Source organism: Thermobia domestica, chromosome 10 (genome assembly GCF_964235325.1).
Source record: "Thermobia domestica chromosome 10, izTheDome1.hap1.1, whole genome shotgun sequence".
Classification (NCBI taxonomy): Eukaryota; Metazoa; Arthropoda; class Insecta; order Zygentoma; family Lepismatidae; genus Thermobia; species Thermobia domestica.
In genome coordinates this window covers 262687714-262710780 of record NC_137463.1, presented here as the reverse complement: position 1 = coordinate 262710780, position 23067 = coordinate 262687714, and the positions used below count along the sequence as shown (strand labels likewise).

General features: G+C 36.4%; 1 protein-coding gene across 1 annotated transcript in view; it reads right to left on the bottom strand.

Annotated features, from left to right (window-relative positions):
- LOC145661923 (pyrokinin-1 receptor-like) overlaps window positions 1-22829 on the bottom strand; it is a 108282-nt gene extending 85453 nt beyond the window's left edge. The window contains exon 1 of the mRNA XM_081727271.1: window positions 22124-22829. Coding sequence (XP_081583397.1) covers window positions 22124-22814 — 691 coding nt within the window. The 5' untranslated portion in view covers window positions 22815-22829. The remainder of the gene's footprint in view (window positions 1-22123) is intronic.
- Window positions 22830-23067: the final 238 nt, after the last annotated feature.

The following is a 23067-nucleotide window of genomic DNA, read 5'->3' as shown; positions in this document are numbered from 1 at the left end:
CAACTGATGTAAGCTCATATCGCCCAATTTGCCTGCTAAAAACATAAGTAAAATATACGAAAAGATTTATAGCAAACAGGATTAACAAACATAGGAATATGAGTGAAGATACGCTACAGTTTGGCTTCAGAGCGGGCAGATCAACAGAAGACGCTCTGAATAAGTACATAGATCAAATTCGAATGAGTAATTCAGAAAGTAAATATCGTCCTGTCGCTCTACGTAGAACATAGAGGGAGCATTTGACAACCTATGGGTCCCATCATTGGTCGATAAATTAGTTAAACTAGAAATGCCACCCTACTGATAAATATAATTAAACACTACTTTCGGAACAGACGGATCTCAGTACAAAAGGAGCAAGAGGAGCTGCAAATTCGTAATGAAAAGGCTGCCCACAGGGCTCAATATTAGGACCCTTAATGTGGGAAATTTTGATACAACCCTGCTAGAAAAATTAAATGCTAACAATCTAATAGACAAAATAATAGCCTTTGCAGATGATATTGCGATAATATTATCAGCCAATTCCAAGAAGAGAAATAGAAATGAAAACAAATGCAATAGTTGAAGACCTAAACAGTTGGTGTCAAGAAAATAAACTAAAATTATCAGTCAAAAAAACAAAATACATGCTTTTCGGTAGAAAATTGAATAGAGGCCCACAAATAAAACTAGGCAATCATAAAATACGACAGAGTTAAAGAATTTAGATACCTAGGGGTAATAATCGATGAAAACCTGAACTATGGTAAACACATTCAAGAAAACCGTTACGAGAGGAAATAAGGTGACAAATAAATTGATAACCCTAGGTAAAAATAAATATAAATTGCCTAACAAAATATTAAAATTTTATCACGAAACCCTGCTATGTGCTACAATGACTTACGGATCTAGCATATGGGTGCACAGACTGCTTCAAATCAAGAGAATAAAGAAAACTTTATCAGACCACAAAGAAACCTTCTGATGAGATTAAGTGGTGCATATAGCACCACCCCCAACAATGCCCTGTGTTTGTTACTTGATGTCAAGCCTTTGAACTTAATAGCAGTACAGAGAGCGGTAAATTATTGGATGAAAGGAATAATAGAGAAGGAGATAAGGGCACTGTTGGGTGATGTTTTTGAAAGCGCCCAAGAGATTGAAGAAAGAATCAAAAAATGTGAATATTGAATGGACGCACTCTGCTAAGTCACAAAGACTTAGAAATATTATACCAACGGTAGAAATCAGGGAACAAATAAAGTTTCTTGACCCAGCTCCAGGAGTCATTCATTTTCTAACGGGACATGGTCCATATGAAACCTATCTACAAAAAATACAGGCCAAAGACAATTCAATTTGTGAATGTGGTGAAACGGGGACACCAGAGCATCAAATACTCTGGTGCCCTTTCTCGAAGAGTTATTTAAGGAAAGAGTGGACATAAGACAGAAGACGATAGCTGATATAATGAGAAGCGAGAAGATTACAATATCCTGAAGAAAATAACAGACCTTTACTCGAAACTAAAAAAAGAACAATTCTATAGAGAAAAACACATAAGAAAAACAAGAGCAGAATGAATGTGGAAGGATGAATGGAATCCAGTTTCTCCTCAGGACCGGAGACCTCAGAACGTCTCGTGGAAGATACTGGAACTCCGTATCTGCCGGAGAGGACGAGTGTGGTTGTGCTGGTGCGTCTCCAGGCATAGGTGACTTGGAACGGAACTCCGGACGCACTAGAGTGTGTTTTTGGAAGTGTCTTTCCTTCGGGTGGCGGGTCCATCTCTGTGTCCGTGTGCGTGTTGGCTGTGACTATGTCTCCATAGGAGACAAGTTTACTTCGTGAATTACTCAATAACGGTATGTTAATGGAGATTGATCCCTATATCGGCACAGGTGGAAGGATACCTCGGACCAGGATCCACACTAAGTACTCTGAGTGGGCCCTGGACCTCAAACCTGTGATATTGGGAGGAAATCTATTGCAACCACGAGAACATTCAATAAACGAAGACTCAAGGGACTATTAAGAGGAATGCGGTATGGATTAGTGAAGACTAGTGTGGCTTAGTGTGTTTTGGTGAATGCGGTTTATGTGTCATATTAGTGTTCTTAGTGCTTTTAGTGTGTGAAACGGGCAAAATATACAGGAAAAAACCAGTGTATAATTAGTGAAAGAATTAAATATGATCACAGGAGAGAAACTTGAAATAGCAGGTGAAAACCAAGCTCATACAGGGAAAACCTGAAGATAGAAGAAGTCCATCAAAGTAAATGAAATAACTTAGTAAAAAATAAACACTAAATAAACATTAAATTCAAAAATAAATTAAATAAAAAAGAAATAGAACAAATAAATAAAGCATATTTTTTTAAAAAAATTAAAACATAATAATCATAGTTAATAAATATGGACTCAACCAAGCTAAGTAAAGAAACAAAGTTTAAATAACTCCAATAATAATAATAATAATAATAATAATAATAATAATAATAATAATAATAATAATAATAATAATAATAATATTACGTATAGACATAAATATACCAAAAATAAAAGTAGCTAAACAGTTAGAAATAACTAACTAAATACTAACAAGATCAAAATCAAATAAATAAAAATACCAAACAGAGGTAGGAAATGACAACGCAGATCAGAAAGAGTTTAGATGCTCTTGATTTGATTAGCAAACAATTTAGTATCAGAACATGTTAGTGTCAAGATCAATGGTTAAATACCCTGGAAATAGTATTAGTAGATAGTTGAGTATTGCATAGTTTAATATTAGAATATGTTAGGGTCAAGCTTAACGGTTATAGCACTTTGGAAATTGCAACAGTCAATAGTTGAGTTTTGAATAGTTTATTCTTTGTTCATTCTTTGTTTTGTTTTGTTTTTGTTTCGTTTTTTTTTGTCTCTTGTTTCTTGTTTGTGGTTTCCTTTCCGCCCCTTATTCAAATCCCCTTTCACCTATTCCAAAATGCAAAACAAATAAATTAAAGAAATAAAAGGCAATGATGATAACCCGTGCCGGTTTTAATTTTCAGATACCGGTTCTGAAAGACGGGCCTGAGCCTAAAAAACAAAAACAAAAAAAAAATTGCCATCTTCACTTTATGCTAAAAATAAGTTAAGTTAGATTTTTGTTACAGGAAATGGATTTTTTGTTCTCTCGATGACAGGCAAACTTCTAGGAGGCAATGGTACCATTCGGGGGGCAAGCGTCAGGTTGTGATCCAGAGTTTAGAAAATGTTTCTGAGGGTTAGGTCAAGTTTAATACTAAATTTTGAGAAAGATTGGGGCTCGAGCTAAAATTTAAAAAAAAAAATTATCGGGCAGGGGTCGGGCCAAAAACTTTTAAAATTTATCGGGCCTGGGACGGGCTCGGGCCGAAAAATTCGGACCGTGCAGGTCTCTAGTAGAGAGTACAGAAGAACTATCAACTTTAGAACTGTCATCATTCTGAAATTATATTTTTAAATGGAAGAATGTTCTCAGTGAAGGTTTAGAAATGAAATGAAAATGAAATCTTCCAATTTAACGTCCCACGATTATGCCCTTTAGGCTAAGGAAGGCAATTAATTAAGGCAAATGAATGATGATGAAGAACTGGTAAAATTAGAATGTGGGAATAAACGGATGTACCCCGAGAAAACTTACGGACACGCTGTTGCCCATCACAAACTTACTTGGGCAGGAATCGATAAAGGAACTCCACCCGCCAGAGGTAAACGCTCTACCACTGAACACCGTGCCTTCCCAGTGGAGGTTTCTTGGAATAGGGGCTGCATTACTATTTTCAGAGTATCAAACTATGTTATACATAAGTATGATAATTATCATAGGCCAGTATTTCTGCATAATCAGAATGAATTACCATCAATACCTGTGGCCCATGCAGCTGACTGAAAGAGACATATGAGAACATGAAATTGCTGTTAGATAAACTAAAGTACAATAATAATAATAATAATAATAATAATAATAATAATAATAATAATTATAATAATTATAATAATAATAATAATAATAATAATAATAATAATAATAACAATAATAATAATAATAATAATAATAATAATAATAATAATAATAATAATAATAATAATAACTGGAATATCTTTGCTAATTTAAAGCTTATAGCTTCGTTGCTTGATTTGCAGGTTGGATACTCTAAATTCTGCTGTTTCTTATTTGAAGAGGACAGCAGAGATAGGAAAGCTCACTATGTTAAGAAGTAATTGAATAAACGTAGAACTCTTGCTTCAGGGACAACAATGTGTTTCATGCTCAAACGGTGAATTTCGAGCAAGTGTAATTACCTCCACTCCATATCAAATTTAGACTTATGAAGAATTTATTAAAAGCTCTTTATAAAATTCGCCTACAATCATGTAAATTTCCCAAAGTTAGTGATGTGAAACTAAAGATGCAATGTATATTGGGCCACAAGTAACATCATTATTGGATGATGACAATTTTCAAGAACTGTTGAATCTCCTGGAAGACAAAAACTGGAAACTCTTCGTCGATATCTGTCTTGATTTTATTGGAAAACACGGAGACAACTACCGTGAAATAGTGAAAAATTTTGTGAATTGGTGCAACAAGCCTTTAAAAATCATCTCCTTAGACTAGTTAGATTTTCCCCAGAAAATCTTGATTCAGTAAGCGATAAACATGGTGAGCCAGTTCATCAGCATATTCATAACGAGAAAGAGGTACGAAGACAAATGGAGTACCAGCATACTTGCTGACTACTGCTGGACATTAAAGGCTAAATGTAGTTGAAAATCATCATTTACAACTTCGGCAAATCGTACACCTATACTGGTATACCATGTGTGTTCCATAAGCTATCTAAATTTACAAATTTTTCGCCCGTTGTTAAGCTACGTCACAGGAGAGAATTGAGCAATGAAAACATACAATTTCCACAATTCAATGACCTCTACCTCCCTATGTAATCGTTGAGACGATGATCACACCTTCCGAAATCTTCATCCGTCCACAATAATCTGACACCTAAACAATTCTTCTAAGTTAATAAATATGCGAACTATGCCGCTCTGAACGCATTCATGTTTGAAACAACTACGGTCCATTTCACATATAAGGGTGAAAAACTTATTGTCACAAAAACCTTGCATGATGGGAAAATTCTGATTATAGTGTTTATATTGAGAATAAAGAAGACATTTAGACTTAGAAACTTTTATTCTTGTGAAAGAAGAAAGATTGTATATCAATGTAACAAGAAACGGAAAGCAGCTTCCTGAAATTGATTCAGTGTCCTAATAATGCATTGCATCCCTACACTTATATCTCTACTAAAACAGAAATTTGTAGAAATTGGAGGTTCCGACTTCAATAATAATCTTCAGAGGCATATAGCAACAAGACCGAAATATCAAGAAATGACTTTTTTCATATGGATTCAACGTCCTCATATGGATTATCTCCCCCTAGTCCTTTAGTGGAGTCAATGTGTTAACATCTTAACTTGTAGGTCATCCGTTATTTCACAGGATAGTGTCAATCAATGAAGTCAACCACTTAACATCTTAACGAATAATACCATCCCTTAATTCACACTGTAGTGACAAGTAGTGGAGCTAATGCGTTAACGACTTAACGGATAAGCCATCCGTTAATTCTCACGATACTGTCAATTAGTAGAGTCATTCAGTTAACATCTTAACGGATAATGCCATCCGTTAATTCACACCATAATGTTAGTTAGTGAAGCCCACTAGTTAGCACTTTAATGGGTAACACCATGTGTTAATTCATACGAAAGTGTAAATTATTGGAATCAATCAGTTAACATGTTAACGGGTAACGCCATCCGTTAATTCACACGATAGTGTCAATTAGTGGAGTCAGTTAATATGTTAACGGGTAACGCCATCCGTTAATACACACGATAGTATCAGTTAGTGAAGTCAATCAGTTAGCCACTTTAATGGGTAACACCATCCGTTAATTCACGGAATAGTGGCAATTAGTTTTGTTAATCAGTTGGCACTTTAGTGTGTAACACCATGTGTTAATCCACACGATAGTGTAAATTAGTAGAATCAACCAGTTAACATGTTAACGGGTAACGCCATCCGTTAATTCACACGATAGTGTCAATTAGTGGAGTCAGTAATATGTTAACGGGTAACGCCATCCGTTAATACACACGATAGTATCAGTTAGTGAAGTCAATCAGTTAGCCACTTTAATGGGTAACACCATCCGTTAATTCACGGAATAGTGGCAATTAGTTTTGTTAATCAGTTGGCACTTTAGTGTGTAACACCATGTGTTAATCCACACGATAGTGTAAATTAGTAGAATCAACCAGTTAACATGTTAACGGGTAACGCCATCCGTTAATTTGTGGAGCCAATGTGTTATTAACATGTTAATGTATACGGCAATTTGTTAATTCACACGGTGGTGTCAATTAGAGGTGTCAATGCGTTTACATCTACACGGGTAACTGTAACTTTAATGGTGACGATCTATATACCATTCATGTAAGTTTAACCTGAAACTCCTTTGTACTTTAGTATAGTTTACTAGCTGAACCTGCGCTCTCTACACAGCGCATCATTCCTCACATCTGTACATGTCTCTTTACAGACACAAGTAAAAAAAGTCTTGATTTAAAAAAATGGCAAGGCGTATCATAAAGGGACCTCAATATTTCGCACCGTTTGCAAGAGTTGAACCTACTTCCGGTTGGTGTTTCTAATTCTTGCATGACCAGTGTTTTCTTTCTTTTTCCATGCAGTATGTAATAAGCAAATACATTACAGACGCAATTAATTATAATCTCAGTTATATATGGTGTTCATTAGGCAAATCGCTCCAAAAATAAAGATTTATTTTACTGGTTAAACTGGAGATATGGTTATCGTCCCTTTTTCATTATTATTTGGCCATGAAATAAACGCCTGAGACATATGCAACCCCTATATACAACAGCGTGGTGTTGGAATGTATTACACGTAGGATATGGTGCTTTAGTTTTTTTTTTTTTTTATTTCAACGCTTCCATGCGTACCCTAAAAAATGTAATAAAGAAATAACGGCCATGTTTTTAAAATATTCAATTAGAAGTGGACAATCTATTCAAAATTTCCAATCGATCAACGAAAACATCATCTTTCTAGAGCCTGTAGCTTTCGAGATCTCATTGTCGAAAGGATTGGCCAGAAACATATAAATTTCCACAACATATAGTTTAAAAGAACTCGGAAGATAGAAGCACAATTCATGTGCATTGATTTTAGAGAAGGCTTATTAAAATACAAAGGCTTTGAAAAACAATTTTATATCGTAAACTTTATGAAAAAGATCAAGTTAACTGATTTATTTAAAGTACTCGTACTTAAAATGTTTGTCTCTGTTAAACGTGAAATCACTCATCACCGTAAATGATAGATTTGAAAGCCATAGTTATATGTTGGAGCTCGGGCGCTTTTAATTTCTATTGTAGCATTTTAATAGATAGATAATAATAATAATCATAATAATAAATATGTGCAAGAAAGTTGAAATTTGGCTTAATACGGGAGGCGAACCACCCAGGCTGTTTGCCGGAAAATAAAACTCGGATCCTAACGCCAGAAGCGCATATATTAACGGCTTAGCCACGAGGTGGCTGATGCAGAAATAAAGCAAATTCCAATATTTTTACTTTTCGCTCACGTTTGAAATTGCTGTTATTGCAAGTCACGTTTTTAACAAAACTGTTCTCACTACAGGAGTGAAATTTCAACCCAAACTATGGCAAACCACTATGTATAGAAATAAAAAAAATATTTAACCGGAGTGACACGGAATATACATAAAAACTCGTCCATGTTTTTTCTCAACCCCCCCCCCCCTTCCTCCGAAAGAAAAGATAGGTTTATTGCACCTCTCCGGTACGGTACATAATCGTAGCAGACAGGTTAAATCTTCATGGGACTTCGTGCACACTATAGCAACAGCAAAGTATATGGGAAGGAACGGCAGAAATCCGATAAAACGCGGTGTTGGCGTGTGCCACCACGGTAGTGAAAGAATCATTTCTTTCTGTGAACACGAATTTTTCTCAACGAGATTAAATAAATAAATAATTTAATAAAAATTAAATACTTCTAAGGGAAGAACACAGCAAATGAATGAAGAGGTACGTAAAAATTCCAAATTGAAATACAGAGCTGTGAAGTTCAAAATAAATAAACCATTATCATACTTAAAAATATGTGGTAAAAATTAAAAAAAAAACGTTGTGATAAGACCTTTGTTGTACTCTTAAGAAAAGATACACACATTGTCTGGAAATTTGAGTCGATAGAAAGCTCACAACTGTGAGCTAAAACAACCAAATTTAAAACTAAATAACCACATAAGTGTAAACTAATGAAGTTCAACAAAAGAAAGCATACGGTAAATTGTGGCGGTGATGGAGGGCGCAGTTACCGTCAAGTAAACAAGTCCGTCCACGCTTAAGTTTAACGAGAGCGAGAAGGTAAGCCATGTCGGTGATGGATGGCTTAGTTGCCGTCATATAGAGAAACCCCTGCCTATCATGAGAACCATGTTCCCCTTGCTAACACTATTATGTATGTGAAAAGAAGTAAAGATTCGGCAAGTGTGAGCGAGTGGGAAAAAGTAAAGTCGGCAATTATGAGCAAATGAAAAAGTCGGCAATTATGAGCATTTGGAACATTCCACACAAGACACTTGTTGCACTCTCAAGAGAAGATATATATTTATACCTCATTTGGAAAGTACACAACTGTGAGCGAAAACAACCAACTTAAGAAAAATAAATCACCACATAACTGTAAACTAATGAAATTCAACAAAAGAAAGCATACGGTAAATTGTGGCGGTGATGGAGGGTGCAGTTATCGTCATGTAAACGAGTCCGTCCACGCTTAAGTTTAACGGGAGCGAGAAGCTAAACCATGTCGGTGATGGATGGCTTAGTTGCGTCATACAGAGGAGCACTGCTTAAAATGAGACAAATGTACTATTTCTGGGAACGGACACATTATATGAAGGTGTATGCCACGTGTACTTGTCGGTGATAGTAAGACTACTGTGGTATCTGGTGTCACGGAGGCAGTTCGGACTGGGGTAGGGAATTACGGACGAGGTCGCCCCTGTGTAAAGTAGGTTCCCTTTGAAGATCTCGCCCAAACTTGCGGCGAGGTTCTTCCATCTCTTCCATCTCCTGTAAGACCGCTTACCCGCAAAACATGCGCGGGTCAGACACGAGTCAGATACGTGCGCGTGAGAGAAATGATCAAACGAATGGCAGTAAAAAGTGGCCGGAGAGGGGAAATGGTCCCCCTTACTAACCCATTTATACATCGGGAAAAGGTCAAGTAAAGATGGGCAAGTGTGAGTGAGTGCGAAGAAAGTAAAGTAATGAGCAATGGGAAAGTAAAGTAAAGCAATTATGAGCAAAATGTCGGCAATTATGAGCAAGTGCGAAAAAAGCAAAGTAAAAGTCGGGAATTATGAGCAAGTGCGAAAAAAGTAAAGTAAAAGTCGGCAATTATGAGCAAAAAGCCGGGTGAAAAAAATAAAAATAAAGCAATAGTGCCCATGTTTTTTAAATATTCGATTAGAACTGGACAATCTACATGAAATTTGCAATCGATCAGTGAAAACGTCATCTTTCTAGAGTCTGTAGTTTCCGAGATCTCATTGTCGAAAGGATAGGACACATACATATACGCATATTTTAAAAGAGCTCCAAAGATGGCAGCACATTTCATTTGCATTTATTTCGGAGAAGGCTTACTAAAGGCAAAGGCCTTCAAACAATAATTTAAAAGAATAAAAATTTTCTGAGAAATATTTCTTTAGGTAATTTATTTAAAGTACACTCTTTTAAAAATATTTGTCTTTGTTATAAACGCGAAATCACAAATAACCGTAAATCAAATGTTTGAAAGCTAAGGTTATAAGTTAGAGCTCGGTCGCTCTTAGATTTCAACGTACAGTTCACAACTACGTCAAAGCATATAAACTTCGCTCCTGGGTGAAGACATGCAACAATCTTTCCGAAACATCTCATCCTACAAAATACTGGAATCGCTTTAATGCATTGTGTGGGAAATTCACTACTACGCCCTACCCTATTTTATTAGGCGACACACCTATTTCTACCGATCGAGATAAAGCGAATGCATTTGCAGATCACTTACAAGAAATTTTCACACCGTCATCTGACAACGCACCTCACGCTGCAGACAGGCTTAATACCTCATCGCCGCAACTTCAACCAAATATTACTCATATCTTACCTACTAATGCTGCTGTTTCTGCTCCCATCACTGTTAACGAAATCACTCAAGTTCTTAATAATAAACGAAATACTGCACCTGGTCTCGATAACGTAACATATCGCCATATCAAAGAATGCCCTATCTCGTTACTCTTTCTTCTTGCGAATGTTTACACATTCATACTGCGCACTGGCTTTTTTCCCTTAGCTTGGAAAACATCCAAGACGCTTATGTTTCCTAAACCACACAAACCTCCGCAGAATATTACATCCTATAGACCTATCCAACTTACTTCCACCTTCAGTAAAATCTTAGAGCGTATTCTGGTTAAAAGATTACATCTATTCATCGCCGATCATCACTTACTTCCAGTCACACAAGCAGGCTTTCGACCGGGCTTCTCTATCAATGATCAGCTGCTCCGACTCACAACGCTCATTACACAACATTATAATTCAGCTCAACCTTCCTGCTTAGTGTTATTTGACTTGGAGAAAGCATTCGATAAGGTCTGGCATCTTGGGCTCATATACAAACTTCTCAAATTCCAGCTCCCTATCTCATATATTCGCCTCATATACAACTTCATTACCAATCGTATCACCTATATCTCAGTACGAGGCAGTTTATCACATCCTATCTTTCTCTTCTCTGGAGTACCGCAAGGGTAGGCTTTATCCCCTTTATTATATCTTCTATACGTAGCTGATATGCCCCGATTACCAGATAACGTCCATCTCTTCCAGTACGCGGACGACACGGCTCTGCTAGCACTTGGAACAACTATTCAGCAGATCAGCACTTTCTTACAGACTGCTATCGATCACTTCTACACCTGGTGCACTTCATGGAGGCTTACTATAAACGCAGCTAAAACTCAAGCGATAGTTTTCTTACCGCCCAGGCGAACTTCCAAATTCCGTAGAAATCCACGTAAACTCTCTCTACACGTTGATGGGGTGCCTATTCAACTCAGTAATACCGTTACATATCTTGGAATTACATATGACCGTCATCTTACCTGGTTGCAACATCTAAAAACCGTTACTACTAAAGCCTATAATAGACTTAATCTATTGAAACGCTTGACTGGTACCACTTGGAGCCTTAAACCACACACAATAGTAAATACGTACAAAGTATTCTTACGACCAGTCCTCACATACGGATTTACTGCTTGGTTAGCTGCCCCGACAAAATTCTACAATAAGCTTTTCATCTTAGAACGCCATGCTTTCCGTACAGCATTCCGTATTAAGCTACCTAGTCCCACACAAGATCTGTATAATCTAATTACATTTCCGACCTTACAGTACTACATTGAAAAACTGCGGCTCACATATATCACCAAGCGTTTCGAAACTCGTCATCCTTTACTTCAGGATACAATGCGTTACTTAGCACTTCATCCAACACCTCATCGTTACTATCATCCTCCACTTTCGCTTCTCTTCACATTATATCATTATACTCTACCACCACTTGATCCCGCTTTACTTATCATCACCGATTACGTCATTCATGAACATCTTCCTCTCATTCACCCATCATTTCCAGCACAGTGATTACCATTATTTACTAACATGGGCCTCATTCGTTTTCATCATTGCCTAGAGCCGCCCCTAGGCTGAAGATAAGCTCATTTGTCTAACTAATATCACCCACGTGTTGTCCTGTGTATGCACCTCGCCACATCATTCACGCCCATTACTATATCATACTATCGTGCATGCTATACCTAATCCTTCGTTATGATCATTACTGTTCTTTGCTTATAATATACTATCTATTTCCTTATTTATTTTCCTATTAATAACAATCATATGTATGTAATGTTTCTTTTCATCTATTTATATAATCTATCACATCTTAACTTTAGCACTTCTATTGTTCTCATGTTTTGCTTTGTTTTCTCACTTATATATATATATATTCTATAATTACAATATTTATATTTATGTTGTGTTCAATTATACTTGTTATTATGTTACAGCTCTTATGTTATTAAAACTACACCTACCATTCAAGTATGATTATGATCGAAAAGATGATAATGCCCTAGTTCTAGTAATAAATAAATATATTAATAAACTACTCTTAGCCCATCCATGCCTTACTATTTACCATAATACCTTCACTTCTCCTACCTAAGAGAGGGTGTAGCCCTCTAAAAGGGAGCTAGCCTATGGCTAGCACTTCACAAAAAAAAAAAAAAATCGCTCTTAGTTGGTACTGTAGTATTTTAATAGATAGATTTTTTTCCTGAAAACCAAACTAGTAGGTACTACTTAGTTGAACTTCCAGTGTTAGTTGGTGTCTGTGTAAGAGATAGCGAAGAAATTGTTTCTGATACGGGTCTACCGTCAAAGAACAGTTCTTTCTGTGACCTTATCCGTCTATTGCAACCAGAAGATATAATCTAATATATGTAATTTTAGTATCACATAATCGATCGTAGTTTTACAATGTGGAGCCATACTCATTTATTTCTTTTCAGATACAAAAAGTTACCTTTTGCTCATGGCATAAACTTTATGAAGCTCATTTTAAAAAGTTTTCTGGAACCTTAATTATGTAATAACTTCGGTCAATAGTTTATATGTCATTTAATTGCTTCAAGTGGTTGCGCCGTCTTTTCTGTAGTGAAATTTACTCGATATGAATTTTATTAAATCTTGTTTAGTCGGAAAGATGTTTATATTTAATCTCCAGAATTACAAAGCTAGTGTAAATAATATTCAGAAAATAACATCCTATACACGTGGTATTTTAAGAATGTCATGTATCGTATATCACAATGAAAGAACTTAGTTCATTAAAAATGTGTTTAGTTTTCTAAGAAAAGAAATAACAAGGTTCAACCAGAAACTTATATTTTGTTATTCAGTAAAGTAACTTCGCTAAGATAGTCAGTACGACATGTCTTTTGGATGTTCCTCACGTCTCACACCTGCTCAGAGCCACTAAGGCTTGGAGTACAAACTTTAAGTGGAATGGAAAGATCAAGTGAATTTTACTTGAGTTTCAATACCGGTCATAGGGCAATATTTGGATTTTGGAAAGTCATTCTGTAATCTTCTGTTAAATACCCCAGAAATGTACAGCAAGAATCCCGCAGAATCCATTTCTGGGCCACAATAGCATTCATCTGGGGTTTCCATAGAGTATTCAAGGATTCACAATCTTTAAAAGTCCTAAGAAGATCCTTGTGCTTTGATCCGAAGAGAGTTGTTTAACTGAGATAGATACCAGCTCACTGAATGATGACTACCTGTTTAAAAGAATACACTTTCTCATTTCACCTTCCGTACAACAGTAATCCGTAATCCGACTTGATGGAAGGTTAATGAGATGTAAGTAGCCTATGGAAAACTCATTTGTGAGTAATACCGAAATGGAGGTAGGGCGTGTATGCGTTTTGTTGCATGGCGTCTCTTAGGTACTCAATGCGTTCAGGTCAAGAAAAAAAAATTCCGGCCCGAGCGAAGACGCTAGATATTAACACTGTTTTTGCCGAACCATGCCTACATAGGAACGCACGATGACTATCACGGGCCAGGAATATATAATCAACGTGGGAAAATGTATGTTCTGTATTATATAATACAGAATTCTATATTCTACATTATATTCTTTTCTTATGGTGGATGAATATATTATAAATTTTCAGTGGCGTATTTACGATTTTGTTTCGCGGAGGGCTTTGCTAATTTCAGGGGCTTTGCCCGAAAATGTGAAATTCTGCAAGATATTTCATATACTTTACTATAGTAAGTAAGATTTCGGGGGGCTTAAGCCCGGAAGCCCCCCTAAATACGCCACTGTGAATTTTTATATAGTATGTGTATTGCACTCACACTTATTGTCCAAACAGATTTCAAAATATTTAAATTCACATAACTATTCCCAGCTTAACCCGATTTATTTACATACCATTTAAAGACAATATGTAAAAATGGCTCAAATCGAATTCTTTCGGGCATTTTTTCTTACGCTCTGATTCGCATTTAACCCAAAATATTATTTCCTCGTAATATAAATATTTGTACAAGTATCTCTTTGCACTGATTTGAAACGTATTACCCTGTAATTCGTTAACTTAAAACCAGGTGGGAGATCTGGTCATGAAATTATATATTTAGGATAGATTTAAAATAGAAATAAGACTATATGATCTTTTCGGAATGTTTTTCTGCATTATACTTGGTCGTTAAATTGTTAATCTTTGTATTGTTTTATTCTCAAATCTTATTTATGAGTTTTCATGAAGTTTCGCACCTGATATGATTAATCTAGTTTTGTTTGTTGATATGATAATTTAGTAAACATATACTACATAATTAGTACTTTATTATCCGTATTGACATTCTTTCGATTTCAGTTCTCTATTTCTTACTGATTGCAAACGCGGTTTCTTTGACATTACCTACCATTTAGCTATTTCTCACACTGTATTTCATTGGGAAACATAATTGAGTTGAGTTGAATTTTGAGTTTAACGTCCCTTTCAGCAGCTAGGCTATATGAGACGTGGACCTACTGATTAACGTGAAATCCGAACCACATGAGCTCCCACCGGGAATGGAACCCAGGTCTCCCACGCCGAAGGCGCGTATGCTAACCGTTTAGCCACGGAGAAGCTCTTGGGAAACAAAATTATACTCTAGTACAACAAAAGTAATAAGTAAATTCATACTATCTGTTATTCAGTTCTTAATTTTCGTTAAGCGAATTTATTTTAGTTTAACGTCCCACGTTATGCACCGACGGCTACGAGAGACGGTGATTATTGAATTGATGATAATGGTGGAATGAAGAAAGTGGGAGGAAACGGGAGAACCCACGCAGATCCAAAAAGTCCACTTGGCGGAAGCTAGGGTCGAACTAGGAACTCCACGTGACAGAGGAGAGAGCTCTACAACTGACTCACTGTGATAATATCAGCTGATGTATAGCTCACTTTCTACGGTATTACACAAATCATACCGGAACTTGATGCCAATGCTTGGTTGGTATTTTTCTTATTTCTATTTTTGGGTTTTTCGTTTTACTATTAATAATTACTCGATATTGAGAATGTATTATAAATATTTATTTCAGGATATCCACTACATTAATGACCATCAGAAATCATCGAAAGATCCAACTACGTGTACAAATATTCAAGGGCGCCGATCCTGGGGCTGATGTGGGCCCCCCTGTTGTATTTATGAATATACAATATTTGGCATAATTTGAATGCAATTTGTCTTAAAATCCTCATATATATACCTTCTGCATCTGAATTCCCCCCCCCCCCAAATTTACAGAGAAATCGACGTCCTCGCAAATATTATATTTTGATAGTTCTGTTTATTTCATTTTCGGATTTACCAAGTAATAACTTCGTCTAATCTTCTAATCGTGCTCTCCATACTTTTGCCTTTTCTCAAACTAAATCGTAAATTACAGTTGTCTAGATAGAGGTTTTTCTTCCAAATTATTCCTATTCTAATCTAATTACTTGATATAAATTTGCACTCAGTTCTCCTCCATCTTCTGCTTTCCAAAGGTTTGGTACATTTCTTTGTAGACGTTATAAAAAATTAAGAAGTCTATATCTAGATACTTAACTACCTGCTTTAAATATTTTTGTGCAAATAAATCATGCCTAAATGCATAATGAACAAATACTGTCTCTAGTTTTCTGCGTTATCAAGGCTCGGCATCCTTTTATTTTGTAATGTTTTATGAATATTGCGAATTTCAATTTTGATTCTTTAATTTTCTTGCTCACTTGCCAGATTCTGTCTTCAATTGCGTCCTTAAATTTCTATTACATTTTATATCAGTTTTTAAAGTATCATCTGGTAGTAACTAATTCACTAGTATTTTCTATTTCTTCGTAGTTTCTCGTATAAATATAAACTCTTTTCTTGCTGTCACTGGCGCAAATCCCGGGGTGATGAGGGGTTCATGTCCCCTCCAGTCTTGGATTCGGGGGAATGTTCCCCCAATATTTCGATTTGAAATATGTTTTTAGGGGAGAAATGTGATGATTTGTCTCCGACTGTCACAAAGAGAAGTGAGATGAAATTAATGTCCACTCAGAATAAGCCTCAAATCTGCCCGCCTCCCAATGTTGAAGACAACTCTGCTTCCCTGACCCTCCACAGCATTGTTTTTCAAATTCATAATTAGTCTGAACATTGCTTAAAAAAAGATAGGAACGGTCTTAGCCGCCCCCCCCCTCAATGTTGAAGTCAGATTTGCGCCAATGCTTGCTGTTGATAACATCTGGCTAACCAAATTTAATCATACGTAAATCTTATGGGGTTAGCTTTCGAAGTTTCTTTAAATATATATATATATATATATATATATATATATATATATATATATATATATATATTGACTCCAGCCTGTAATATTTTAAAAATCTATTTGGAAATTGTTCTTTACCAGTGGAAACTTCAAATGTATGCTGCTTTATTCGTGAATCTTCTGTCTGTTCATTACTCTTTCTCTTTCTTCAGTAGGTTGTATTGAGTTGATTCTTTTCTCATGTCGAATATATTGTTTTAAAGAGTTTTATACTTGTATCTCTAAGTTTAATATCTCCTTAAACCCAAACAAGTTGCTTCTTTCTGCTTGATCAACAGAAGCACCCTAGAACTAAATGTATTTTATTTATTTATACATGTTTCTGATCATTATCAGCATCCAAGATATTAAGCCCGTCATGTATAAAGGAGAAGTCATGTCCGTAGGTGAGCATACTCTCCATGGAAGGGGGTAAGGAAAAAAGAAATAGGGAAAGAAAGAGAAGACTGGGACTTGTGTGTTAGATATCATCCCGGTATTTGAAAAAAATGAAATGAAATCTTTGAGTTTTCCGTCCCACAGTTATACCGGCTAGGCTAAAGGAGACGACGATGATTAGAAATGAATGAAATGGTGGAATAAAGAAAGTGGGAGGAAATGGAACAATCCCGAGGAAACCCACGCACACGGTGTTTGTCTACAAAGTTCACTTGACGCGAGATAGGATCGAACCAGGGACCCCATGTGCCAGAGGTGAACATTCTACCATTGAGCCACCGCGGCCCAGTCTGGTATTTGAGTGGTGTGAGTGAAGAAAACCCAGGAAAGCCTCACTCAGGATGGTTAGCCTGAAAAAAGTTGTTATACTTTTTCCCAGCAAGTGTCTCCATCGGAAATTGAAGCGAGGGTCGCTTGTATCAAAGGGAAGTGTTAGCAATTACCATACGCGGGTCCACGTAACTAACTGTAATCAATACAATTAATTCTTAGGATGACCACCTACTCTGCGCCCAATATAATTCCACCTCACCCTCTATATGGATACAGAAACAAAGCAAATAACTATATTCTATGCTTATATTAAAAAAAAATAACGTATATATGCGTTTGTCATAGAAAGAAGTCACCCTGAACCAATACATTGTGTACGCAGACAGATTTTCATATGATCTAATCGCAGCCGTTTTCTTTATGTTTGACTCGAGGGGGGATTGGGAGTATAGGCTACATGTTCTGGTGGTGTAAAAATTAGATCCTCAAATTAGACAACTTAAACTACTCCAATGCTTTGCTGGTTGCAGATCGTTCACTCATGGTTAACAACAGACATTTTCTGTAGTTTCAAATAAAGATAGCGTTTACTTTTCAAACTCTTTCTGCTACATATGAGATAGGGTTATTGAAGTGCATCTATACGCTGAGAGGGAGCTTGCAAAAGGAAGCGTATTGTAAGGATAAGATTTTTCTACTATCCTCCTAAGTGCACGTTAGAATATTAAACTCCCAAATAAACATTTTTTACAACATGCACAGTGCATGTCTGCTTGTGCATTGGGTTTGGTGATGTAATGTGGCTCTGACAATGATAGTAGAGTAGTTAAACAAGAAGCATTGTTACGTTTACACCACATAAAGAAGTTTGGTTGATTGGGTGTGATATTTACTCAATTAATACTGAAACCAGAATCAGTAGCATTTTCAGTACAGAGATTAGAGTAGAGATGAAATATAATTTTGGGACATCTAATTAATTGGACAAAAAGGCTGCTTCTTTCTATGCTTCTTCGTATTACTGTATTTATTCTATAGCCATCATCGTTAAAACCGCAAATGGTTGACACTACCATTTTCAGCTTTAGTAGAAATATTAAGTACAGATGGAATATATTCTTGGTATTTCTAATCGACTGCCTAAAATCTTTCTCGTTAATTGTTACCATTTCAACTCTATAATGATTAACGATAAAACCGGAAGCGTTTGATTTCTGGTACTTCCGGTTTCAGTAGAGATGTTAGAGTTAAAAGGGACGCTTAATAGATTAAAGATTACTGCTTCTCCCAATCTATTACGGTTTCTATTCTATTGTGATCACCGTTGAAATCCAAATTGGTTGATTTCTTCCACTTCTGGATTTGGCAGAGATTTGAGGATGGAAACACTGACCAAGGAACTTCAACACACACTGTATTTTAAACTGTAATATGTTATAGTTTCGGATATCTAACACATCCTTCATCAGATACCATATCTATAGTGTCTGCTGAAGGATATGTTAGATATCTGAAACCGTAATACATTATAGTGTAAAATACAGTGTGTGTTGAAGTTCCTTGGGCAGTGTTTCTTTTCTATCCAATCCGAAGCCACGAATAGTATTGTTATTGAAGATGGAGATAAATGCTTTACTGATATGCTTAAACAATTATACGAGGGCAATCCCCCCAAAAAAGTATCCTATTTTTTGGGGACGTAGAGAAACTTTTAATACGGATGTTGGCAACACTGTTGTGGGTGGTGCCTTCTCCGATACCACATAAGCACGCAGGCGTTTCGCTCGGATGCTCAGTCTTGGCTTGGCAGCCATTCGAAATGGAGCTCCCGATGAACGTTACCGCCAAGAGCGAAGTTCGCGCAGTTATTCGATTTTTGAATGCAAAAGGTGTTAAACCGGTTGAAATTCATCGCCAATTGACGGAAGTGTATGGACAGCCGTGCATGGATGTCAAAAACGTTCGCAAGTGGTATAGAGGGGTGGGAGGAACGGGAGGCCATCAATTGCCGACGAGACAATCGCGAAAGTTGAGGAACTTATGCGTAAAGATCGGAGGATCACTCTGGATGCTCTCTGCATTTTGGTTTCTGAGGTTTCCAGAAGCACCACCCACAGGATTTTTACGGAAAAGTTGCAATATCGGAAGGTGTGTGTGTGTGCAAGGGCATGGCGGCAAGCTGGTATGACATGGGCATTGTAAAACTGCCACAGCGTCTACAAAAATGCATCGACCGAAATGGCGATTATGTAGAAAAATAAAGCTTCCTTCAACCTTTAAAGTGATGTAGCAATTATAGAAAATAAACGGTTCTTTGTATATCTAAAAATATAGGAGACCTTTTTTTTTAGGATTGCCCTCGTAGAAACCCGCTTTTCGCTATCTTTCACCGTTTCCGCTTTATAGTGAACAACGTTACTAAGATGTAGAAGCCAATGTAAACTCTACCTCTATTCCTATTTTGCAAAGTTTGCATTTTCCAAGCTGATTGACAGTTGTTAAAATGGAGTGATTTTTTTTGTTGGGGTAGGATGATATAAGTAAGTAGAAAACAAATTAAATGTAAAAACTGAAAATTGTTCATTTTTACAACTCTCGGTTTTAGTATCGCCTCTATCAACGAACTCGGTACCCAGTTTTTGATTCGCTACGTCCTGAACAAATTTGAAGGTGACACATCAAGTAGTTCTTAAGAGCTTTGTCTCGTGGACAGATGGACGGACAGCGTAATTATTTGTATATAACGAGGTTTGTTAAACAAATCTCCTTAAAAAGTAGCCAATGTGAAGACCAATTCCAGTCCCAGTCAAGATATGGATATACTGTCATTCATCATTCTTCCCATATATAGGGTGTTTCAAAACAACGCCGACAACGTTTGGCAGGTAATTCCTGATACCAAGATAAGACAAAAAGTATAGACCAACTTGGGTGCACAAATGCTTCCTTTCGGAGTTATAGGCTGTCAGAAACAGGAATCAATGGAATTTAAAGGTCCATAGCTTGAAAACTATGGAACTTACCATAGACGGGCCAAGACTTCACTTAGGAACTAATATGTGCTCTATCCAAATATCCATGTTTCAGAATTCTGCGGTACTTCCGTAACAATTTTATGGAGGTAGTTGGTGAGTACTTCAAATTATATGTCCGTAGCCAAACTCACCCTATAAAAATAATTGCGTGAGTACCTTAGGATACTGAAACATGTAGTTTTGGATAGAGTACATACTAGTTCCTACGTGAAGTCTTGATCTGACTACGGTAGGTACCATAGTATTGGAGCTATGATTCTTTAATTTAATTTTTTTTTTCATGTTTTTGGCAGCTTTTATCTCCAAAAGGAAGCATTCGTGCACCCAAGTTGATGTATACTTTTTTGTCTTATTTTGGTGTCAGGAATCACCTCCCTAACGTTATCAGTATTGTTTCGAAACACCCTGTATATGTTTCAGTTTTTGTCTTCTTTGACCTAAAGGTAAAATCGTGGGAAGTAAGTCTACATAGATAAGAAAATAGAACAAAGAATGCCAACCAGCCTAGAAAATCCAACAAGTCTGTAAAATATGATTAAGGTATACATGACTACTTGTTGCCTTAAGTGTACCAATGTCGTTAATAGCAAGATTCATTGAACCAGGGCACAATATTGGTAAGGAGATCTGTAAAACAAATTTATCCTTCCGAAGTATTTTTGGAGAATACATAGATTTTCTGGAGAATAATCTTTAGAATGTATAAAGGTTAGAGCTAACAATATTTTAAAATATTTTATTCTCTAAATGTATTTGAATGTGTGTTTAGTCTAACAACACACTGAGCAACGTTATGTGATAAAAATATATTAAAAACACAATCACATAACAGTTTCAACATGCTATGTTCTCATGAGACTTCCACTCATTCTCAGAGATAAAGAAATCAAAGAATCAGTAGGAGTCTGATGAAGTCACAGTTAATGTGATGAAACTGTTATGCGATTATGTTCTTATATATCTTTATCACATAGCCTTGCTCAGTGTGTTCTTGATTTTAGTTTGACAATACGGAAAACGACATGATAGAATAGTTATATATTTGGTATTTTCAAAAAAGTGGAGCATTTTGTCTTGAAGTCTTATTGGAATCAAATGGAATTTGTTCATAAAGCAATGGGTGTAATGATAAAGTCAGGTAGGTATTTTATATCGAACGTAAAGTGTTTTAATCGCTAAAAGAGCATAGCGTGAAAGAAAATGTTGTTTTTCTGAAAATTAACACTTATTTGCAGTAATTAAGTCATTATGATTTTTATAGACATACTATCTCTAAGTAAATTGGAAACATCAACATTAACTAAAAGGTACTGAAGTTTTACACCGTCACGGAAAGTTTTCAAATATAGTTCTACTTCTGAATTTCTATTAATATTCATTAATATTACTTGATAATTTAATCAACACAAAATAACAGTCATTATTACTATAGTTGACACGATCAAATTTGAGCCCCGACAAATAGTATGTTAAAGTGAAAGAGCAATTCGCGGAGTTGCCAAACTTACTACGCTACATATATAACTTTTGGGTTTTCACTTATAGTAAGCTCATAGTGTCTACATACATACATAAACGATCTTTTCATAAACGAGATTTTGAATGGCAAGAACTTATAGTCTATTTATTGTTGGCTGCAAAGCGTGTGATACAGTTTAAGTGTTCCTTATATGCTATCTGTCAGAACTCAATTCTAATCGCTTCAACTCTAGAAATGTCTGTTAAAAACTTACCCAGCATCTTGACAACATGTTTAGCGGCTTGCGTCTGCGCAGATCTGCATAAATTTCTTCTCCCATCGATGCCAATCAGTTCTCCTCGAGCTGCCATGGTACTGGATCGGTGAAGCTGAATCCCAATCAATACGTAGAGAGCAGTTATCAACGTCATAGGAGCCACGAAGAAGACGAACGTTGATATTTCAAAAGCGTGAGGAATGATTTCACGTTTCACTGCACAAACTGAGCGCGTCTCCACTTCAACCCCATCAATTTCCAGTCGGACAATGCCAAACTTCATTGCTAACGGAATGGCCAGCAACAGAGACAAAATCCAGATTGTAACCACAAATTTAATCGCTCTGGACAGTTTGGACATTGTGTGAGACAAAAATGGATGACAAATTGCAATATATCTCTCAATAGTGAATGCCGCAATGGTCAACACTGTGGCATTTGCTGATGTTTCTGCAGCAAGGCCTTGCAGCATACAGAAAGCCTCTCCGAAAATGTACGGGTAACGTGACCAGATGTTATACATTTCTGCGGGAAGACCAGCAATCAGAAGCAACAGATCAGAAATGGCTAAACTGAAGAGATAATAGTTAGTAGCCGTGTGCATGGCACGATTCCTGCATATTACAATACAAGTACATACATTTCCTATGATGCCACTTAAGAATATAATGCCGTAAAGAATAGTCATGGGAATCACTATGTATAGAGGATCCCTTACTGGTCCCCAATCTGAGGCCGTTACATTTTCCACAGTACTGACCGATGGTACTACACTTCCTGTCTCAGTAGGAGTAACAATACTCAAAATCGTAACCTCAGGTACAAGAGTTGATGTGAGTTTCTCGGAAGTAAAATCTTTGGAGGGATCATTTGAGTAGCGTGTCTCATCAATCATAACACTGAGACTGCTTAAAAAATAACTTTGGTACCTCATAGCGACT